Source organism: Pogoniulus pusillus, chromosome 13 (genome assembly GCF_015220805.1).
Source record: "Pogoniulus pusillus isolate bPogPus1 chromosome 13, bPogPus1.pri, whole genome shotgun sequence".
Taxonomy (NCBI): domain Eukaryota; kingdom Metazoa; phylum Chordata; class Aves; order Piciformes; family Lybiidae; genus Pogoniulus; species Pogoniulus pusillus.
In genome coordinates this window covers 29,497,670-29,516,652 of record NC_087276.1, presented here as the reverse complement: position 1 = coordinate 29,516,652, position 18,983 = coordinate 29,497,670, and the positions used below count along the sequence as shown (strand labels likewise).

Sequence of the window (18,983 nt, the reverse complement as noted above, 5' to 3'; positions counted from 1 at the left end):
ACAGCTGAAGAGAAGCTGCTGCTGAAGCCACAAATGGAGCTTTTGTGGCTCAGGATCCTATAAAAGTGTCAGGACACGTTTGCATGAATATTAGAGTGTGAGTGAATAATTGATTCTCTGCTGCTCCACTCACTACTCCAGTTTTATTGACACTCTTTAATGTGGCTGGTTTTTCTCCAGCTGCATGCTTGATTCACAAGAGAGGTCAGAAAGGATGGCAAACATGTATCAGTTTTTGTAAATCTTTGTGAAGCATCTTTAATAATCTCCCTATTAAAGTTGAGCTATTAAAACAGCCAGTGGCCTTTGATAGGACCCAAGACTCATTTCCATTTGCTCACACTGCCATTGTGCTTAATGATCCAGGAGATAATGTAATACAGAGAGAGATTATTTTCGCTGTGGAAGTGTAAGGTTCCTACCTGGCAGTTTCTCTTTGCTGGCTCAGGCATAAAAGTCAGTTGAGGATAACAGAAGGAACAATTGTAGTGGTTAAGCTACAGTATAGCAACAAGAGGATAATGCAGAGGCATTGCTGTGCTGCACATCGAACCAGAAAGGGTTTGGTGTAAAGGGGAAGAAGATTTAAGACCTGCAGAGCAGTGGTGAAGTGCAGGTCCCCTGTAAAACGCTCGCAGAGTTGAGCTGCCAGGACATTGCTGGTGTGAGTTGCCAGATGTGTGATGTTTCAGGGTATGAAGGAAAAGGTTTGAAATGATTATTTAAAGAAAATGATCTGACTTTGCACCTGTGCTCAGAAATTACTTTGCCATAAATAGGAAGGTTAGTGGTAGATTACTTAAAAACATATTAACTGTTTATTCACATCAACTTAGCATTGCCCTGGAGCAGGCACTTAGGAAGCCTAATGCTGGCATAATGTGCTGAGGTGGGGAGGGGATCCTTTAGCGTGAGATGTTGACTTTACTTGTTCTGGAGCCTCTGAAGCATTGCAGTGGTGCTTTTTGTTACCTGCTGAGCAGCATCTTTTCTCTTTACACAGGGTGTAGTGGTTTGCAGTGAGCTTTATGCTCCTGTTGCAGAGCTGCTTTCAGCTTGCTCAGCTGTCTCGGAGCTACGCCACAGTTGTTGCTGTATAAATACCCTAGCAGCAGGTTATGTGCAGGCACTTTTATTCCTGCACTGAGTTTGCAGTTTATTTGCTAGCTTCAAGGGAGCTGAAACTCTTCTAATGGCAATTTTTTGGGTGTTTTACTCTGGTATTTTTAGACAATCAGCTAATTCTTACCCCCAAAAAAACCCCAAGTGTTTGTTTAAGAAGGCTTTAAAAAAATCATTTCAAGTCTGCACCTGAGTATGAATGAGCTTTACTAGACTTTTTCTTCCATTTGCTTCCCAGGTGGAGTTGAGTTGTCCAAAAGAGATGGCATGGAAAGTGAATATGTACAGAGGGTACTTAGCAATCTGCCACCCAGAGGAGCAGCAGCTGAACTTCATTGAGCGCCTGGTGGAGATGGCGAGCAGCTTGGCCATTCGGGAGTGGAGGAGGCTTCCTCACGTGGTCTCACATGTTCATACCCCACTTCTCCAGGTAAGAAAGAGAAGGGTTTTTGATTGCCACTGATGTTCCAGTTGGCAGGTTTCAGAACCTCAAGTCTCTGTGAGCATAGACTCTTTCACTGTGTAGTGCTGATGGATTTTTCAGAGCGGTGCTTTTGTGTTTAAAGCTGCAGAATGTGCATTTGGAGTTCTTTTAGAGCTTACCTGGATCTGTTCTGTTCTGTTTGTGGCATACAGAGGTAGGTATTTAAACACTGATCAGATGCCTCCCTTTTTTCTTGGTGGACTAATGCACAATACACTTCAGTACTTGGAGCTCTTGAACGCTGAGTGGGTTTTGAAGTGGGGTCTGGTTTGGGTGGGTTTATTGTTGCATTCTGTTCTTTGCAGAGGTGTTGAAATAACCTCCCAAGTGTTCTGTTCAGCTAAACATGTTAAATGTGCTGTGGAGTTTTTTCAGCTCCCTGCCTAGACTTTTTTTTGGATCTTGCTTTTTCTTTCTTTTTTTAAGTCAGAGCATCAACAGTTAGCTCAGTAAAGCTCAGTATTTGCAATTGCTGCTGTTTCTTTGAGGAGTGACTATCTCCACAGGCAGAGCAAGTCCTGAAAGCCCCTGTGGCTGAAGCATTAAGGTTAAAGAACCCAAAACTGTAATAGTCTGTTATTAGTGAAGAACCTTTACAGGTGAGCAGTACTACCTTTGGGAAAAATGCTGCAGCTTCTGGCCAGTGTCATTTCTTCTGAAAGAAATAGTGCTACAGGGGAGCTTCTCATCTCCAGGGGTGAAATTCTGCTACAGGGGAACTTCTTATCTCCAGGGGTGAAATTCTGCTACGGGGGAGCTTCTCATCTCCAGGGGTGAAATTCTGTTACAGGGGAGCTTCTCATCTCCAGGGGTGAAATTCTGCTACAGGGGAACTTCTCATCTCCAGGGGTGAAATTCTGCTACAGGGGAACTTCTTATCTCCAGGGGTGAAATTCTGCTACAGGGGAGCTTCTCATCTCCAGGGGTGAAATTCTGCTACAGGGAAACTTCTTAGAATCATAGAATCAAGCAGGTTGGAAGAGACCTCCAAGATCATCCAGTCCAACCTAGCACCCAGCCCTATCCAGTCAACCAGACCATGGCACTAAGTGCCTCATCCAGGCTTTGCTTGAACACCTCCAGGGATGGTGACTCCATGACCTCCCTGGGCAGCCCATTCCAATGCCAATCACTCTCTCTGTGAAGAACTTCCTCCTAACATCCAGCCTATACTTCCACTGGCAGAACTTGAGACTCTGTCCCCTTCTTCTGTTGCTGGTTCTTATCTTCAAGAGTGAAATTCTGGAACATCTCAGTGCAACACAATCTGAACTTTTGTAATAGGGATACATTTCTTGATGGAACATTACTCAGAGATCTATAAATGAACCTTACTTGTAGAAAATCAGAGTGCTTAGTTCTGCTAAAATGACTCTGCCTGTGGATGGAGCTTACACAGCAGCCCAGACCCTCAGATTTTTATATTATGAACAGATGCATCAGATCAAGTGAATGAATATGGAAGTTTTCTTCATGCTGAGGTGGTGGGTGCAATGTTTCTTTTTTATTGAGCTCATACAATACCAGTGGAAGGCTTTAGATTCATTCCTCCCTGCTCAGTTTTCACTGGTATTTCAACTTTTTCCCTCCCCTAAGAATGCCAGTATCTGCAGCATGAAAGGATTAGTCTTGTGAAATTAAGTATTGAAATGCTTTCAGCTATCAATTAAAACCAGCTTTAAAAATGATCTAATATGTATATACCCCTGATGAAGAAAGGATGAATTAGTCAGTGACTGACAGGGGTACAAATGCAGCCACGAATTTGCACTGCAGTAATGACTTTTCTTTTTCAGTATCAGATAGGATGTGATTAAATACCTGTGAGAAAATTAAATTTACATGATGAATGGCTGTAGGATGAAGGTGAAGCTATTGTGGGAGCTGATACTGAGATGACTGTGGAAAATATAACTTTGTTTAATTCATTTTGTTTCAAGAGGTTTCTCTCTGTAAATTCAGACTGCCTCCTTTTCCCCCTTCTTTCTTTTTAAGTTATCTTACTTAGGTGATTAACAATGGATACAACTCTTATCTGCCAAGTGCTAGCTTAGAGGATACTACACTGGCTTTGTTGTAGTGCAGGTAATTAAATTCCATTGAAGTTTGTGCATCTCCTCTTCAGGTGGTTGGAGTTTTAAGGTGTCCCCTGCCTTTAGTAGGTTTGAGACTAGAGACTGCTGCCATCTTCTGTTTGTTCATCTCATTAATTGGAGGGCAGTAGAAGCCAGAGTAAAACTATTCTAAACTTATCTTCACAAAGCTAAGGTCTTTCTGTAGTAGATGTCAGAGCAAAACCATTCTAAACTCCTTAAGCAGTATCTCTGAGTAGCACCTTCAGGAGCATGCAGGTAGTATTTCTCTACAGTCAGGCTTCTGTTAAGAAGAAATTAGGTCATGACCAGGAGAGAATTCATCTCAGTAAGTTCTGTTCAAAGTTTTGGGGTCTAATTCTTGAAAGTTCTGTTAAAAGTCTTGTTCAGGGTCAGTATTTTTACTCAGTCCTTTTGTGTATATATATTTTTTTTCTTGTGCTTTTCTGTGGTTGCTTTGCTATGGTTAGGGTTGATGTAGTAAGTTCAACCTCCATGCCAGGACTTAATTCCAACCTGTGGATGTGTGTGAGAAAAGATGAAAGTGAAGAGAAGATTCCAGATGGTGTGGGCTGCTTTTTGTTTTGGCTGTGTGGTGTGAGGTTTTTTTTTGTTTGTTTGTTCTTGTTTTAAATAAAAATATGCTTCTTAAAAGCAAGACTCTGCCATTTGAGAGGTCATTTGTGAAAGCATTTGTAGTTGAAAATAGAAGAATAGATGAGAGGATTTTTTTTGTTCCACTGTCAAGGAGAGACATGTCATAGGTGCCTGAAGTTAAAGCTGGCAAGCAAAGCCATGTATTACTGGAAGAGCCCACTAAGTACAGAGCAGTAAAAGTCTTCTTGCCACCAAACACTCTTAGGGCATTCAAGTTTTGTCAGAATGAGGCATGCATGGAATAAAATGCTTTATGCTTGTAATGCATCCCTGGAGAAGAAAGGAGCTGTGTCCAGTTCTGGGCCCCTCAATTCAAGAGAGATGTTGAGGTGCTGGAAGGTGTCCAGAGAAGGGTGACAAAGCTGGTGAGGGGCCTGGAGCACAAACCCTATGAGGGGAGGCTGAGTGAGCTGGGGGTGTGCAGCCTGCAGAAGAGGAGGCTCAGGGATGACCTTATTGCTGTCTACAAATACCTGAAGGGAGGCTGTAGCCAGGTGGGGTTGGGCTCTTCTGCTAGGCAAGCAGCAATTGAACAAGGGGACAGAGTGTAAAGTTGTGGTAGGGGAGGTCTAGGCTGGATGTTGTTAGGAAGTTGTTGTTAGAGAGAGTGATTGGCATTGGAATGGGCTAGCCAGGGAGGTGGTGGAGTCACCATCCCTGGAGGTCTTCAAGAAGAGACTGCATGAGGCACTTGGTGCCATGGTCTAGTTGACTGGCTAGGGCTGGGTGCTAGGTTGGACTGGATGATCTTGGAGGTCTCTTCCAACCTGGTTGATTCTATGATTCTATTCAAGGACCTATTACAAACGTGTAAGAAAGCATTTATGGCACCTTTAATAAAGAGAAAAGAAGTTGTTTATTAACATTAGCAACCTAATGGTATACATTTTGTGCTGGTGATGCAGTGGATGAATTCAACATCTCAATTCACTTCAGAGAGAGAGTGATTGGCATTGGAATGGGCTGCCCAGGGAGGTGGTGGAGTTGCTGTGCCTGGAGGTGTTGAAGCCAAGCCTGGATGAGGCACTTAGTGCCATGATCTGGTTGATTGGCCAGGGCTGGGTGCTAGGTTGGGCTGGATGAACTCGGAGATCTCTTCCAACCTGCTTGAGTCTGTGATTCTATGAATTAGTGACTAAATGTTCAATCAGTCTTATGGATTATTTTTCCTTCTTACTATCTTATTATTGGTTACATTGGTTAAAGGTCACTTATGAAGCTAATCATCAGGTCCCTAAAACAGCACAAATAGTTGTGTCTTAAAGATGACACCATTCATAGAGGCCTTGTTTTTGACACTGAAACTGGCCAGGCTTGCTTTTTCTGCACTCTTTCATGATATTGGTATTGTTTAATGTTTTCCAGGCAGCACAGCAAATAATTGAACTTCAAGAAGCAGCCCAAATAAATGCAGGATTACAACCAACTAACCTGGGGAGAAACAACAGCTTGCATGATATGAAGACTGTTGTAAAGACTTGGAGGAACAGGTTACCGATTGTGTCAGATGATTTATCCCACTGGAGCAGCATTTTCATGTGGAGACAACATCATTACCAGGGTAAAACTGCCTGGTCCAGCATGCATTCATCATGTAATTTTCCAGACAACACATTGTTTGAAATAAGTTCTTTGTCTTTTAGTTTTGTGTTTAAACATCCAGGAATGTTGTTGATCTTCTTGCCAAGTGTTTGTTTTGTTTCAGTCTCCACTGAAGTGTTTGGTTGTCTGTAGTCATCGTGGTCTATCTCTTGCTGTGCAGGTTAGGTGCTGTGCCTGTAATCACAAACGATTCCTCTTTTACTTCTAGCCATTGTGACTGCCTATGAAAACAGCTCTCAGCACGATCCTAGCTCCAATAATGCCATGTTGGGAGTTCATGCTTCTGCATCTGCAATTATCCAGTATGGAAAGATTGCTCGCAAGCAAGGGCTGGTCAACGTGGCCCTGGACATCCTGAGCCGCATTCACACCATCCCCACCGTGCCCATCGTGGACTGCTTTCAGAAGATTCGCCAGCAAGTCAAATGCTACCTCCAGCTGGCTGGAGTCATGGGCAAAAACGAGTGCATGCAGGTGTGGCAGCTTTACCTCTCAAGTTGTGGCAGCTTTACCTCTCAAGTTGTGGCAGCTTTACCTCTCAAGTTGTGGCAGCTTTACCTCTCAAGTTGTGGCAGCTTTACCTCTCAAGTTGTGGCAGCTTTACCTCTCAAGTTGTGGCAGCTTTACCTCTCAAGTTGTGGCAGCTTTACCTCTCAAGTTGTGGCAGCTTTACCTCTCAAGTTGTGGCAGCTTTACCTCTCAAGTTGTGGCAGCTTTACCTCTCAAGTTGTGGCTGAGGCTTGGAGGGCCTCCAGATACGTAGAATCACAGAGTCATAGAATGTTGGGCTGGAAGGGACCTCAAAAGATCACAGAATGGTTTAGATTGGAAGGGACCTAAAGGATCATCCAGTTCCAACCCTCTGCCATAGGCAGGGACACCTCCCACTAGAACAGGTTGCTCAAGGCCTCATCCAGCCTGGCCTCGAACACCTCCAGGGAGGCTGTGGAGCAGAGAATTACCCAATGTGATTGAAGATCACATTTGATGATTCTCTCCTCCACAGCCTCCCAGGGCAACCTGTGCCTGGAATGCTGGAACAGGTTGCCCAGGGTGGTAGTTGAGGCTACATCCTTGAAGGTACTCAAGGTCAGGCTTGACAGGGCTCTGGGCAACCTGATCTACTGGGGAATGTCCCTGCTCACTGCAGGGGGTTGGACTAGATGACCTTTGGAGGTCTCCTCCAATCCAAACCATTCTATGACTCCACAATTCTGTGATTGTCATCTTGAAACTGAATATTTGGAATGTATTAAAAGTAAGCTGACTGAAAAATGTAAATTAAAAGATTATGAGATAGATACATAGAACAGAGTTTGAAATAGGAAGAAACAGCTCAATTTCAGTACTAACTTGCAACTTGAGTCAGTTCTTAGTGTCACTCGACTGAAGGATGCTGGCAAGCTGAAGTGAAATGATACGTGTTAAAAAAGAAGGGGAAAAGGTAATGATAGGCCAAACCACTGACACAGAATCAGTCATAGAGTCATAGAATCAGAGAATCAACCAGGTTGGAAGAGACCTCCAAGATCATCCAGTCCAACCTATCCCCCAGCCCTAGCCAGTCAACTAGACCATGGCACTAAGTGCCTCATCCAGGCTTTTCTTGAACTCCACCACCTCCCTGGGCAGCCCATTCCAATGCCAATCACTCTCTCTGTGAAGAACTTCCTCCTGACATCCAGCCTGTACTTCCCCTGCCACAACTTGAGACTGTGTCCCCTTGTTCTACTGGTGGCTGCCTTAGAGAAGAGACCAACCCCCACCTGTGTACAACCTCTCCTCAGGTAGTTGTAGACAGCAATGAGGTCACCCCTGAGCCTCCTCTTCTCTAGGCTAAACACCCCCCAGAATCATCCAGGTTGGAAGAGACCTCCAAGATAATCCAGGCCAACCTATCACCCAGCCCTGCCCAATCAACCAGACCATGGCACCAAGTGCCTCATCCAGGCTTTTCTTGAACACCTCCAGGGATGGAGACTCCACCACCTCCCTGGGCAGCCCATTCCAATGCCAATCACATGAGGTCATCAAACTGAGAAACTTTGTTAAAGAAAAGTGAGGAAAGCTAAGCTGTGAGTTGATGAGTATCATTGACAGGGTCTAAATAGTTTTGCATAGGCCAATGGAAACTTCCAATTGTTGTCAGGTCAGATTTTCAAACAGGAAAATGAGCTACCAGAAACTTCTGCTGTTTAGATTTGAAGAGAATGGTTTTGCTGTTTCATCTTAAAACCCCCTTCCATTTTAAAAGGCTTTTCTCACTAAGGCTTATTTAACAGGGCCTCGAAGTGATTGAATCAACCAATCTGAAGTACTTCACCAAGGAGATGACTGCTGAGTTTTATGCGTTGAAGGGAATGTTCTTGGCACAGATTAACAAGTAAGTCTGTTGGCTGGGAGAAGACCTTTTTACACATCTGAGAGAAATGCAGCTGAGGTTATTTCAACACAGTACTTGAGCAGGAAAGCTGTTCCATGTGTTTATACCAGCATAAGATTTGTCACAGCTGCATAAGAGAGTAAAAGTAATGTTCTTTGTGATAGTTTTGCTTTAAGCTGTGAGGACTGTTAGTGTTTGGAGGAAGATCTCCCCTTAATTCACTAAATATCTCAACAGTCAGATTTTGCTTGGTGATGCCAAAAGACCCCTTCAGATTTCAAACAGCTTTTATTATGTGTGGTACCTAGAGGCAATATTCCTGCATGTTCCATATGGGTGGAATAATTCCTTTACCACGATGTCGTGGACAGTTACGGAATGAAATCCATCGGGTTCGAAGCTGTACACTTCAACCTCACATAGCAGTTTAAGTCAGGAAATGATGAACACCACTTTCTGTGGGTACAAGAGAGAAATTTTAAACAGGCAGAATGCAATTACTTTGATGAAGAGTGCAGTGGGCTTTTTTTATGGCCATAAGTGAGCTTAGTTTTCAGTTGAGATGTAAAGAGAAGAAATTGTACCTCCCTCTGGCTTTTAAATGTGTTTTAAGTTCACGCAGCTAAAGTAGAAGGCGGCTAAACTGTCTCTGTTTGTTGTTTCAGAATAGAATGGATCAAGGGTTCTGTTTCAGACATGATTCTGAGGTACTTAGCAGTTTCTTAATCTTACTGAAGTGCATACTGGCATTTTTTTTAGCGCTGCAGTTGAGGTCAGGAATTAGGAAGGCTGCGGTTAGGAACAAGGGCAGGGTCGGACCGGAGAACGTGTGGCTGCTGATTACCTGTGTGTCGACTCAACGGGGAAGTTAAAGGTCACCTCTGCTCTTGCATCTCCCTCTGCTGCCCATTTGCTGAGCAAGGTGATAGAAACCATTTTTAAAAAGTCATCTCAGGTGTCAGGAATGATGGATTGTGGAGAAGGAGAAAAGAAAACCGACTGAAAAGTCTCCTTTCTGCAGAGGGGAAGCACTGATACAAAGTCATCTGTCAGGCTGCTGCTGCCGTGGTTCACTTCAAAACCTCTATCTAGGGTGCAGAAACCTCTGAGAGCAAGTAACATATTAATGTGGCACAGAAGTGACTATATACTTTCTCCTCGGCATCTAGCTGCTTGAATTTATCACTGTGATCCTCCAAGCTAATATCTTTATGTTAAAAAAACACTTTTCAGTTCAAATCAGTCAAACAAGCATCACCTTATTCTTATAAGGTGTTTTATGCTTTATTCCAATGCTTATTCTCTAAGGGAGAAATCATTGAATCGCAGTATCACCAAGGTTGGAAGAGACCTCACAGATCATCAAGTCCAACCCTTTACCACAGAGCTCAAGGCCAGACCATGGCACCAAGTGCCACGTCCAATCCTGCCTTGAACAGCTCCAGGGACGGCGACTCCACCACCTCCCCGGGCAGCCCATTCCAGTGTCCAATGACTCTCTCAGTGAAGAACTTTCTCCTCACCTCTAGCCTAAATCTCCCCTGGTGCAGCCTGAGGCTGTGTCCTCTTGTTCTGGTGCTGGCCACCTGAGAGAAGAGAGCAACCTCCTCCTGGCCACAACCACCCCTCAGGTAGTTGTAGACAGCAATAAGGTCACCCCTGAGCCTCCTCTTCTCCAGGCTAACCAATCCCAGCTCCCTCAGCCTCTCCTCGTAGGGCTGTGCTCAAGGCCTCTCCCCAGCCTCATCGCCCTTCTCTGGACACGCTCAAGCATCTCAACATCCCTTTTAAACTGGGGAGCCCAGAACTGAACACAGTACTCAAGGTGTGGTCTGAGCAGTGCAGAGTACAGGGGCAGAATGACCTCCCTGCTCCTGCTGACCACACCATTCCTGATGCAGGCCAGGATGCCACTGGCTCTCTTGGCCACCTGGGCACACTGCTGGCTCATGTTCAGGCAGGTATCAATCAGCACCCCCAGATCCCTCTCTGTCTGGCTGAATCAGCCAGCTTGGAAGAGACCTCCAAGATCATGCAGTCCAACCTGTCACCCAGCCCTGTCCAGTCAACTAGACTATGGCACTAAGGCTTTTCATGAAACACTTTCTCTTAATAAGCAGTCCTGGAATGCTTTTAAAGTTTCTTCATTTCAGTAGTGTGCTATTTTTATGCCTGAGAGGTTACACAGATTCAAGGGCTGTATAGATTGAGGTGAGCAATACCACATCTTGGACTAGGAGCACTTGAGGAATCATAAAGATTTCCAGAGTATCAAAGAATGAGTCTTTTCAGTAGCAAAAAACTGTGCAAATAGCTTTCATATTCCTGCACTTTCCCTGTTCAAAACCAAACTTAAAGCTGTGGTGATGACTTTTTCCAGATAATATTGAATGTAAATGTTTTAATCACTCTGGAAAAACAAATCAATAAGAGATGTAGTCCTCCAAAAGACAGCAGATAAACATCTTCCCAGGGTTTCTTTCTTCCTTTTTTATTCAGCAGAGCAGCACTTCAAAATCCTTCTTGTGCTACCATTACTCTTGTCCCAGTATCGTTCCTTGGGTTGAGATTGCAGCGCACTGGAAGTTTTTTAGCTCTTTTCAGGGAGCATCTGGAGGTCTTGGGCACCTACATGAATGTTTTCATTGTGAAGCATTTACTTTCACAGCTGCTGAACTTCTAAGGAAATCTAAGACAAAATAGTTGTAAGGGACCTAACGAGAGAACTTAATGTAAAAATGCTGCTAGGTATTGAGATGGTTTGGGAGTTAACTGCCTCCCTCACCCACAATGAAATCACCCAGACTAGACTCAGTTGGCTGGAAGTTAAGGAATGAAGCTGTGTTTACAGCTTAGCACAAGTTACAGGCATATATACACAAATATTTGCAGTTATATACAAGTTAAAAGTAATACAGAAACTCCTCCCAGAAAATGAAGAGTCCCCAGGAGGTTCCTGACCCAAACCTCCTCCCCCCTCCCTCTTTTCCTCCCTTCAGAAATAACTAGATCAGTCCCTGTACATCTCACCTGATAAATCTGGAGACATCTGAGGTGAGATGTCAAAAAGACCCCAAGGATGTTGGAGGCAAAAGGGTTAGGTCAGATTAGAGTTAAGGCAGACAGACCACCAGAGAGAAGGAACAGAAGCGAGAGCTGAGCAGTGAGTGTCTGACCTATATTTTGACTAGTTGTGTTGCTCAGCAGCAGAATGAGTGATGTAGGGTCCTGTTGTGTTGTTTTTTCTTTCTTCTCACAGCTGAGGACTTAATTTCTCTCAGTAAAATATTCCAATTAGCCTCAAAGCAGCACAGGTATTAAGAAAGTAACTGAGCAAGCTCTCAGGAATCAGGCTCTTGCCTCACCTAGCTACTTTGTGTTAGTATAAAAGCAATGTTCCCTTCCTTGTCACAACGCAGGTCTGAAGAAGCCAACAAAGCCTTTTCTGCAGCTGTACAAATGCATGATGTGCTGGTGAAAGCCTGGGCAATGTGGGGTGATTACCTGGAGAATATCTTTGTGAAGGAACGGCAGCTGCACCTGGGTGTGTCTGCAATTACTTGCTACCTGCATGCCTGTCGCCATCAGAATGAGAGCAAATCAAGGAAGTACTTGGCAAAGGTGAGTAAAACCTGGATGGTTTAATAAGAATTGGAGCTCCAGCCCTTCAGACAATGCTGGGGTAACGTTCAGTGCTCAAATCTGTGCAATTAGAGGGCTGTCAGTTGCTGATGGAAAGCTTTAATTTAGGAGGAAAGTCTGCATGTGGTCGCTGTGGCGTCACTGCACATAACTCATCTTGGATTTTTCTGCTTCACTTAGATGTGGAACCTTTTTTTTCAGGAGGAAGGAAGGGGAACAAATCACACCCAGCATTTCTGCTGTGTAATGTGGTGTAACATCTGTAGAAAGGCATCCTTTGGTCCTTTAAAAGAGGAATAATTTCTTAGCTGTTTAGCATCACTATGGTTAATTTATATTAACTTTTACCTCACTATTGCATTTTATTCCAAAGAAGCCTTTTCTGTAGGTTTTTCCTCTTCATTCATAGAATCAAGCAGGTTGGAAGAGACCTACAAGATCATCCAAGCCAACCTAGCACCCAGCCCTGGCCAATCAGCCAGACCATGGCACTAAGTGCCTCATCCAGGCTTTACTGGCAAGGTTGGACGTGGCACTTGGTGCCATGGTCTAGCCTTGAGCTCTGTGGTAAAGGGTTGGACTTGATGATCTGTGAGGTCTCTTCCAGCCCTGATGATACTGTGATACCTCCAGGGAGGGCGACTCCACCACCTCCCTGGGCAGCCCATTCCAATGCCAATCACTCTCTCTGCCAACAACTTCCTCCTAGCATCCAGCCTAGACCTCCCCTGGCACAGCTTGAGACTGTGTCCCCTTGTTCTGTTGCTGGTTGCCTGGCAGCAGAGCCAACCCCACCTGGCTACAACATGATTTCAGCCAAAAATCACTCTTTGTAGTATGTGTTTCTCAGCATGGGGATGTGTACCCTAATCTCACATGAAGAAAATCTGGTCTGTGATAGCATAGTGTAGAAGACAGTCTGTGTTCAGCATGAAACACAGCATATTTTCTTAGCTTAGCCTCAGTAGCACTCTGAAGTTGTTTATTCTCCCTTTCTGGTTGCATAACTGTTAGTGTTTTTTTTAGTCAATGCTTAATATATTTGCATTTAAATTAAACTGCAGAAGAAATATCATGAGGGGTGGGTGTGCAGCTATAGTAATGAAGAACACCAAGTAAATATTTTAAGTTCTGACATTAAATTATCCAAATAGCATATTTTAGGTTTTATAAACTTGCCTCATTCTCTTTTGCTTCTTTCTGTCTTGTTTCACAGCAAATGGAAGGCTTACATTTTTGCTCTTTTTTTAATATACTTGAAATATTCTCTCTGAAGGGGAAAAAATGGCATTGGCCAAGTGTAATGAAATTTAAGTTGTTGCATCCAGTGCAGCTTAAAAAGACTGTGCCCAGGTGGGCAGCAGAGCCAATAGCATCCTGGGCTGGCTCAGGAGCAGTGTGGCCAGCAGGACAAGGGAGGTTCTTGTGCCCCTGTGCTCAGCACTGCTCAGGCCACAGCTTGAGTGCTGTGTCCAGTTCTGGGCTCCTCAATTCAAGAGAGATGTTGAGATGCTGGAAGGTGTCCAGAGAAGGGCAACGGAGCTGGTGAGGGGCCTGGAGCAGAGCCCTGTGAGGAGAGGCTGAGGGAGCTGGGGGTGTGCAGCCTGCAGAAGAGGAGGCTCAGGGCAGAGCTCATTGCTGTCTACAACTGCCTACAGGGAGGCTGTAGCCAGGTGGGGTTGGGCTCTGCTGCCAGGCAAGCAGCAACAGAAGAAGGGGACAGAGTGTCAAGTTGTGGCAGGGGAGGTCTAGGCTGGATGTGAGGAGGAAGTTGTTGTCAGAGAGAGTGATTGGCATTGGAATGGGCTGCCCAGGGAGGTGGTGGAGTGGCTGTGCCTGGAGGTGTTGAAGCCAAGCCTGGCTGGGGCACTTAGTGCCATGGTCTGGTTGGTTGGCCAGGGCTGGGTGCTAGGTTGGCCTGGCTGAGCTTGGAGGTCTCTTCCAACTTAGCTGAGTCTGTGATTCTGTGATCGTTAATAAAACATCTTTGGGGGGTTTGTGCTTCGTAATGATTGATTTGGTCTCAAATTTCAGTGCTGAGATGCCCTCTTGTAATTCTCTTTCAGGTGCTTTGGCTGCTGAGTTTTGATGATGATAAGAACACCTTAGCTGATGCAGTAGACAAGTACTGTATTGGGGTCCCACCCATTCAGTGGCTGGCCTGGATTCCGCAGCTGTTGACGTGCCTGGTTGGCTCAGAGGGTAAACTCCTCCTGAACCTCATCAGTCAGGTACAGAAGTTAACTGTCAGCTCTCTATTGCCTGTAATCTTTGCTTTCAAGGTGAGGTACAAAGCAAGCTAAGAGAGTGCCAAGCTTTAGAATGCCATTGTTTGCAACAATTGGTGAGTTTAAACAAGTTATAATTGCTCTCTGTGAGTTGAATGCTTTAAATTTCAAAGTGAGTGCTACTTAATGAGATGAAATCCAGGGAAATTGTATGCCATATGGGCATAAGGCATTAGAGCTTTCCCTCTGGAATTCTGTTTCTTACTTCTTTATGAACATTATTGAGCACATTTAGAAACACATAGTTAAATGCTGGTAAGAGGAGCAAGGATAAAGAATTGTTAGCTTTAGGGACTAAAGGGCAAACTATTTCATTGGTTCTTTGGGTTTTATTAGGCTTGATTTTAAATAACAAGGCTTTGTCTGTCACCATCAGAAGTCTTTACTGGGGCTTTGTTAATCCTCACTTGAAGTTTAGCATAACAAATGATTAGACAAATAAGGATAAGGTTTAGGGAGTCAGATGAAGAAACTAACTTCCTGGATTTGTGCCTCTGAACTGACAGATAGGAGGTTTGATTCACCTTGCTTTGAGATTTAAAGATTTTACTGCCTATTGCTGTCAGCTCTGAAGCCCAGCCCACAAATAGAACAGTATCACAGTATCAGTATCATCATCAGGGTTGGAAGAGACCTCACAGATCAGCAAGTCCAACCCTTTACCACAGAGCTCAAGGCTAGACCATGGCACCAAGTGCCACGTCCAACCTTGCCTTGAAGTGCCCCAGGGACGGCGACTCCACCACCTCCCCGGGCAGCCCATTCCAGTGTCCAATGACTCTCTCAGTGAAGAACTTTCTCCTCACCTCGAGCCGAAATTTCCCCTGGCGCAGCCTGAGGCTGTGTCCTCTTGTTCTGGTGCTGGCCACCTGAGAGAAGAGAGCAACCTCCTCCTGGCCACAACCTCCCCTCAGGTAGTTGTAGGCAGCAATAAGGTCACCCCTGAGCCTCCTCTTCTCCAGGCTAACCAATCCCAGCTCCCTCAGCCTCTCCTCACAGGGCTGTGCTCAAGGCCTCTCCCCAGCCTCGTCGCCCTTCTCTGGACACGCTCAAGCATCTCAACGTCCCTTCTAAACTGGGAGGCCCAGAACTGAACACAGTACTCCAGGTGTGGTCTAACCAGTGCAGAGTACAGGGGCAGAATGACCTCCCTGCTCCTGCTGACCACACCATTGCTGATGCAGGCCAGGATGCCACTGGCTCTCTTGGCCATCTGGGCACACTGCTGGCTCAACATATACCTGTGTCTGGGTGTGAAGTTGCTTTAAACCTGTCTGTAGACCAAGGGAGAAAAAGAGACCTCTTTCTGGTCACATGTTGTTCAGATGCTGGTTTGTTATTGCTTAGGGCAAATCTGGTTCAGTTATGTTTGCAGAGATGTTAACTGTTTGTGGTCCAGCTTCAGCTCTGTTGTAGCATGTGCACACCGTGGGACCGCTTTAATGCTCATTCAGGTTAATGTAGAAGTTAGGAAGTCCTATTAAGATACAAGTGAACATATGAAGCTCTCACAATAGCCTGTACCCCAGGCCACTTCTGTCTGCAGTGCTCTGAAAACTGGCAAGGGACAACTGCTCTGCTAAATTCCTCACTGTATGCTTCTTTTTCCTGCCCTCCGCTCCTATTTTTGGGACAGGGAGTTGATGACCTGTGTGGGTTCTGCCCAACTTGGGATAGTCCATGATTCTCTGCTATCCAGCTCCTTTTATTCTGTCCCTTAACTTCAAAGCCCTGAGAAGGTTTATTTTTGTAGAGAGAGACCATGTGCATGTGTGTTTGCATGTGCATTGATGCATTCCTGTGTGACCAGCTGGATTGTGTGGTCCTGCTCTGGCAGGGGGGTTGGACTCGATGATCTCTTTGGGTCCCTTCCAACCCTGTGAGCCTGTGTACATAACTGCAGCTGATTGTGCCTGTGCATATGTACACATGCTTCTGTGCCCCTCTCCACAAAACCAAAAGCAAGCTTTGCAAAGATCATGCACCAAAACAGCTTAAGAGAGAAAAGCAGCTAAGGCAGAATTTCTGATGCCTAGAGCTTACTGTACTCAGATGTCTTCTGACAGCAGGCAGAAAACCTTTTTTCAGTGAGTTGTAGACGCTTAACTTGGGGAGATTCATACAAAAGTTTTAGAACTGAGTGCCTAATCCTAAGTCCTACACTAGTTGTAGCTTAGGCTCATAAATAGAGGAGATAAATTTGTTTCTTGTGCTGTTAACCTTCAGGTCTGTAGAAAAAAACATTGAGAATTACTATTTTTTTCTGTGTTACTAATTTAAACTCTTAAGTTTACAGAAGTACCAGAACCTAAACCTTACAACTCTCTTCAAATACCTTACTCTTGAATTACAGCATGAAGCATATGTGTGTCAGCTTAGTGATTTCCCATAAGTGCCATATTACTGAACAGATAAATGCCACTGCAAAGTTTCTGCTGCTTGCCATAGCCATTTCATAGAATCATAGAATCAACCAGGTTGGAAGAGACCTCCAAGATCATCCAGTCCAACCTAGCACCCAGCCCTAGCCAGTCAACTAGGCCATGGCACTAAGTGCCTTATCCAGAATGGTGAAAACATATTTATGGCTGGAGCAAGCTCTAATCTTGTCATAAGATATTTTGGGCAGTGCTTAGGTAGAGTGTTTCTTCCCTTTAATAGGTACTGGTTGTGAAGGGGATGCTGAATGTTAATCTCTCTCTGTTTTTCTCAATGGAAGTCATAGATTTTTTTGTTTTGTTATTTAATTTTGGGGTGAAATTGGTATCTTCTTATGTTAGGTGGAGTAAAGTTACTCTCTAATGGGCATTCTTCTCAAGTATGCTGGGATTCACTGGGAACTGTGGCCAATTTACCCACTAACTGCTGCCATTATGTCCAGTTTTCATCTGTTATGTACACCAGGCAGGTCACTGAGCTGCCCCAGCTGGTGCTCTGGCATTTTCAGGTTTATTAGGCAATATGAGCTGGAAGCCCTAATTAGGTAATGCCTTTAACAGTGTGCAGAGAGAGTTACTGTTTCCCTGCCTTTGGATTACTGGACAAGGGATTGAGTCCAGCATCAGTAAGTCTGCAGATGGCACCAAGCTAGTAGCAGATGTGGAGCTGTTGGAGGATAGGAGAGCCCTGCAGAGGGACCTGTCCAGGTTTGATGGGTGGGGAGAGGCCAAGGGGATGAGATTGCACAAGGCCAAGTGCAGGGTTCTGCACTTTGGCCACAACATCCCCAAGCAGCACTACAGGCTGGGGACTGAGTGGCTGAGAGCAGCCAGGAAGAAAGGGATCTGGGGGTGCTGGTAGAGAGCAGCTGAAGAGGAGGCAGCAGTGCCCAGGTGGGCAGCAGAGCCAATGGCATCCTGGGCTGGCTCAGGAGCAGTGTGGCCAGCAGGACAAGGGTGGTTCTTCTCCTGTGCTGAGCACTGCTCAGGCCACCCCTTGAGTGCTGTGTCCAGTTCTGGGCTCCTCAATTCAAAAGAGATGGTGAGGTGCTGGAAGATGTTGAGAGAAGGGCAATGAAGCTGGGGAGGGGCCTGGAGCACAGCCCTGTGAGGCGAGGCTGAGGGAGCTGGGGGTGTGCAGCCTGCACAGAGGAGGCTCAGGGCAGAGCTCATTGCTGTCTGCAGCTGCCTGAAGGGAGGCTGTAGCCAGGTGGGGTTGGTCTCTTCTGCCAGGCAAGCAGCAACAGAAGAAGGGGACAGAGTGTCAAGTTGTGGCAGGGGAGGTCTAGGCTGGATGTTAGGAGGAAGTTGTTGTCAGAGAGAGTGATTGGCATTGGAATGGGCTGCCCAGGAAGGTGGTGGAGTTGCTGTCCCTGGAGGTGTTGAAGCAAAGCCTGGCTGGGGCACTTAGTGCCATGGTCTGGTTGATTGGCCAGGGCTGGGTGCTAGGTTGGACTGGATGATCTTGGAGGTCTCTTCCAACCTGCTTGATTCTCTGATTCTGCTACTGACTCTTTCACTTCCGAGTTTTCCATAAGCTGTTATTTTAAACAAAGGGTTGACTGTTCCTGAGCTGCACTCATTTACAAAGAGTATGTGTTGATCTCACCTGTAGTCAAGTATCCTTAACTGAGCAGTGTGTATATCTCCATATAGGTGGGAAGAGTCTATCCCCAAGCTGTCTACTTCCCCATCAGGACCCTCTATCTGACCTTAAAGATAGAGCAACGAGAGCGCTACAAAAGCGGTGAGCTTGCTAATGACTGATTGGTTTGGGTCTCGGTGACTTAGTTCTGACTCTGAGTTTCCCTTGCTTTTACTGGGGAAATAACCTGTGGTGATTTTTCAAGTCAAAAGAGCATCTGAATTTACACAAAATCAATTTTGGCTTTGAGGAAGTGCTTGGGAGGTGGGGACAGCATTAAGCAATTTGCACAACATCTTTGTGGGGTTTTCCGCCCAAGAACAAATCATATTTACAGTTATGCCAGACGCTTCTGGAGCACTTGGTTGGTCTTTTGTCCCACATAATCTCCTCTGAATCCCTGGAGAGCTGCCTCAAGAACTCTCCCTTCTGTTCTTTATTCTGTGTTACGAAGTGCATTGTTCACTCAGTTACCCTTTTCACTTGGCTGTCAGCTTGCTAAATTTTGGCATGATGTTTTCAGGGGCACTGATTAAATAGTGTCTTAGTTCTCATGGGGTGCTCTTTGGAGGAGAAATTGTTGCCCACACACCATAATACTCCACTGCTGGATACATTCATATCCAGCA

The 18,983-nt window shown here is 45.2% G+C and overlaps 1 protein-coding gene across 3 annotated transcripts in view; it reads left to right on the top strand.

Moving 5' to 3' along the window:
* TRRAP (transformation/transcription domain associated protein) overlaps positions 1 to 18,983 on the top strand; it is a 133,754-nt gene that overhangs the window by 87,370 nt on the left and 27,401 nt on the right. For 2 of the 3 annotated variants that reach the window (XM_064153740.1, XM_064153739.1), the window contains exons 58-64: positions 1,361 to 1,552; positions 5,722 to 5,950; positions 6,167 to 6,432; positions 8,241 to 8,341; positions 11,761 to 11,962; positions 14,050 to 14,214; positions 18,366 to 18,456. In XM_064153740.1, the coding sequence (XP_064009810.1) occupies positions 1,361 to 1,552; positions 5,722 to 5,950; positions 6,167 to 6,432; positions 8,241 to 8,341; positions 11,761 to 11,962; positions 14,050 to 14,214; positions 18,366 to 18,456 (1,246 nt within the window). The remainder of the gene's footprint in view (positions 1 to 1,360; positions 1,553 to 5,721; positions 5,951 to 6,166; positions 6,433 to 8,240; positions 8,342 to 11,760; positions 11,963 to 14,049; positions 14,215 to 18,365; positions 18,457 to 18,983) is intronic. The other variant, XM_064153742.1, reaches the window with a different exon arrangement.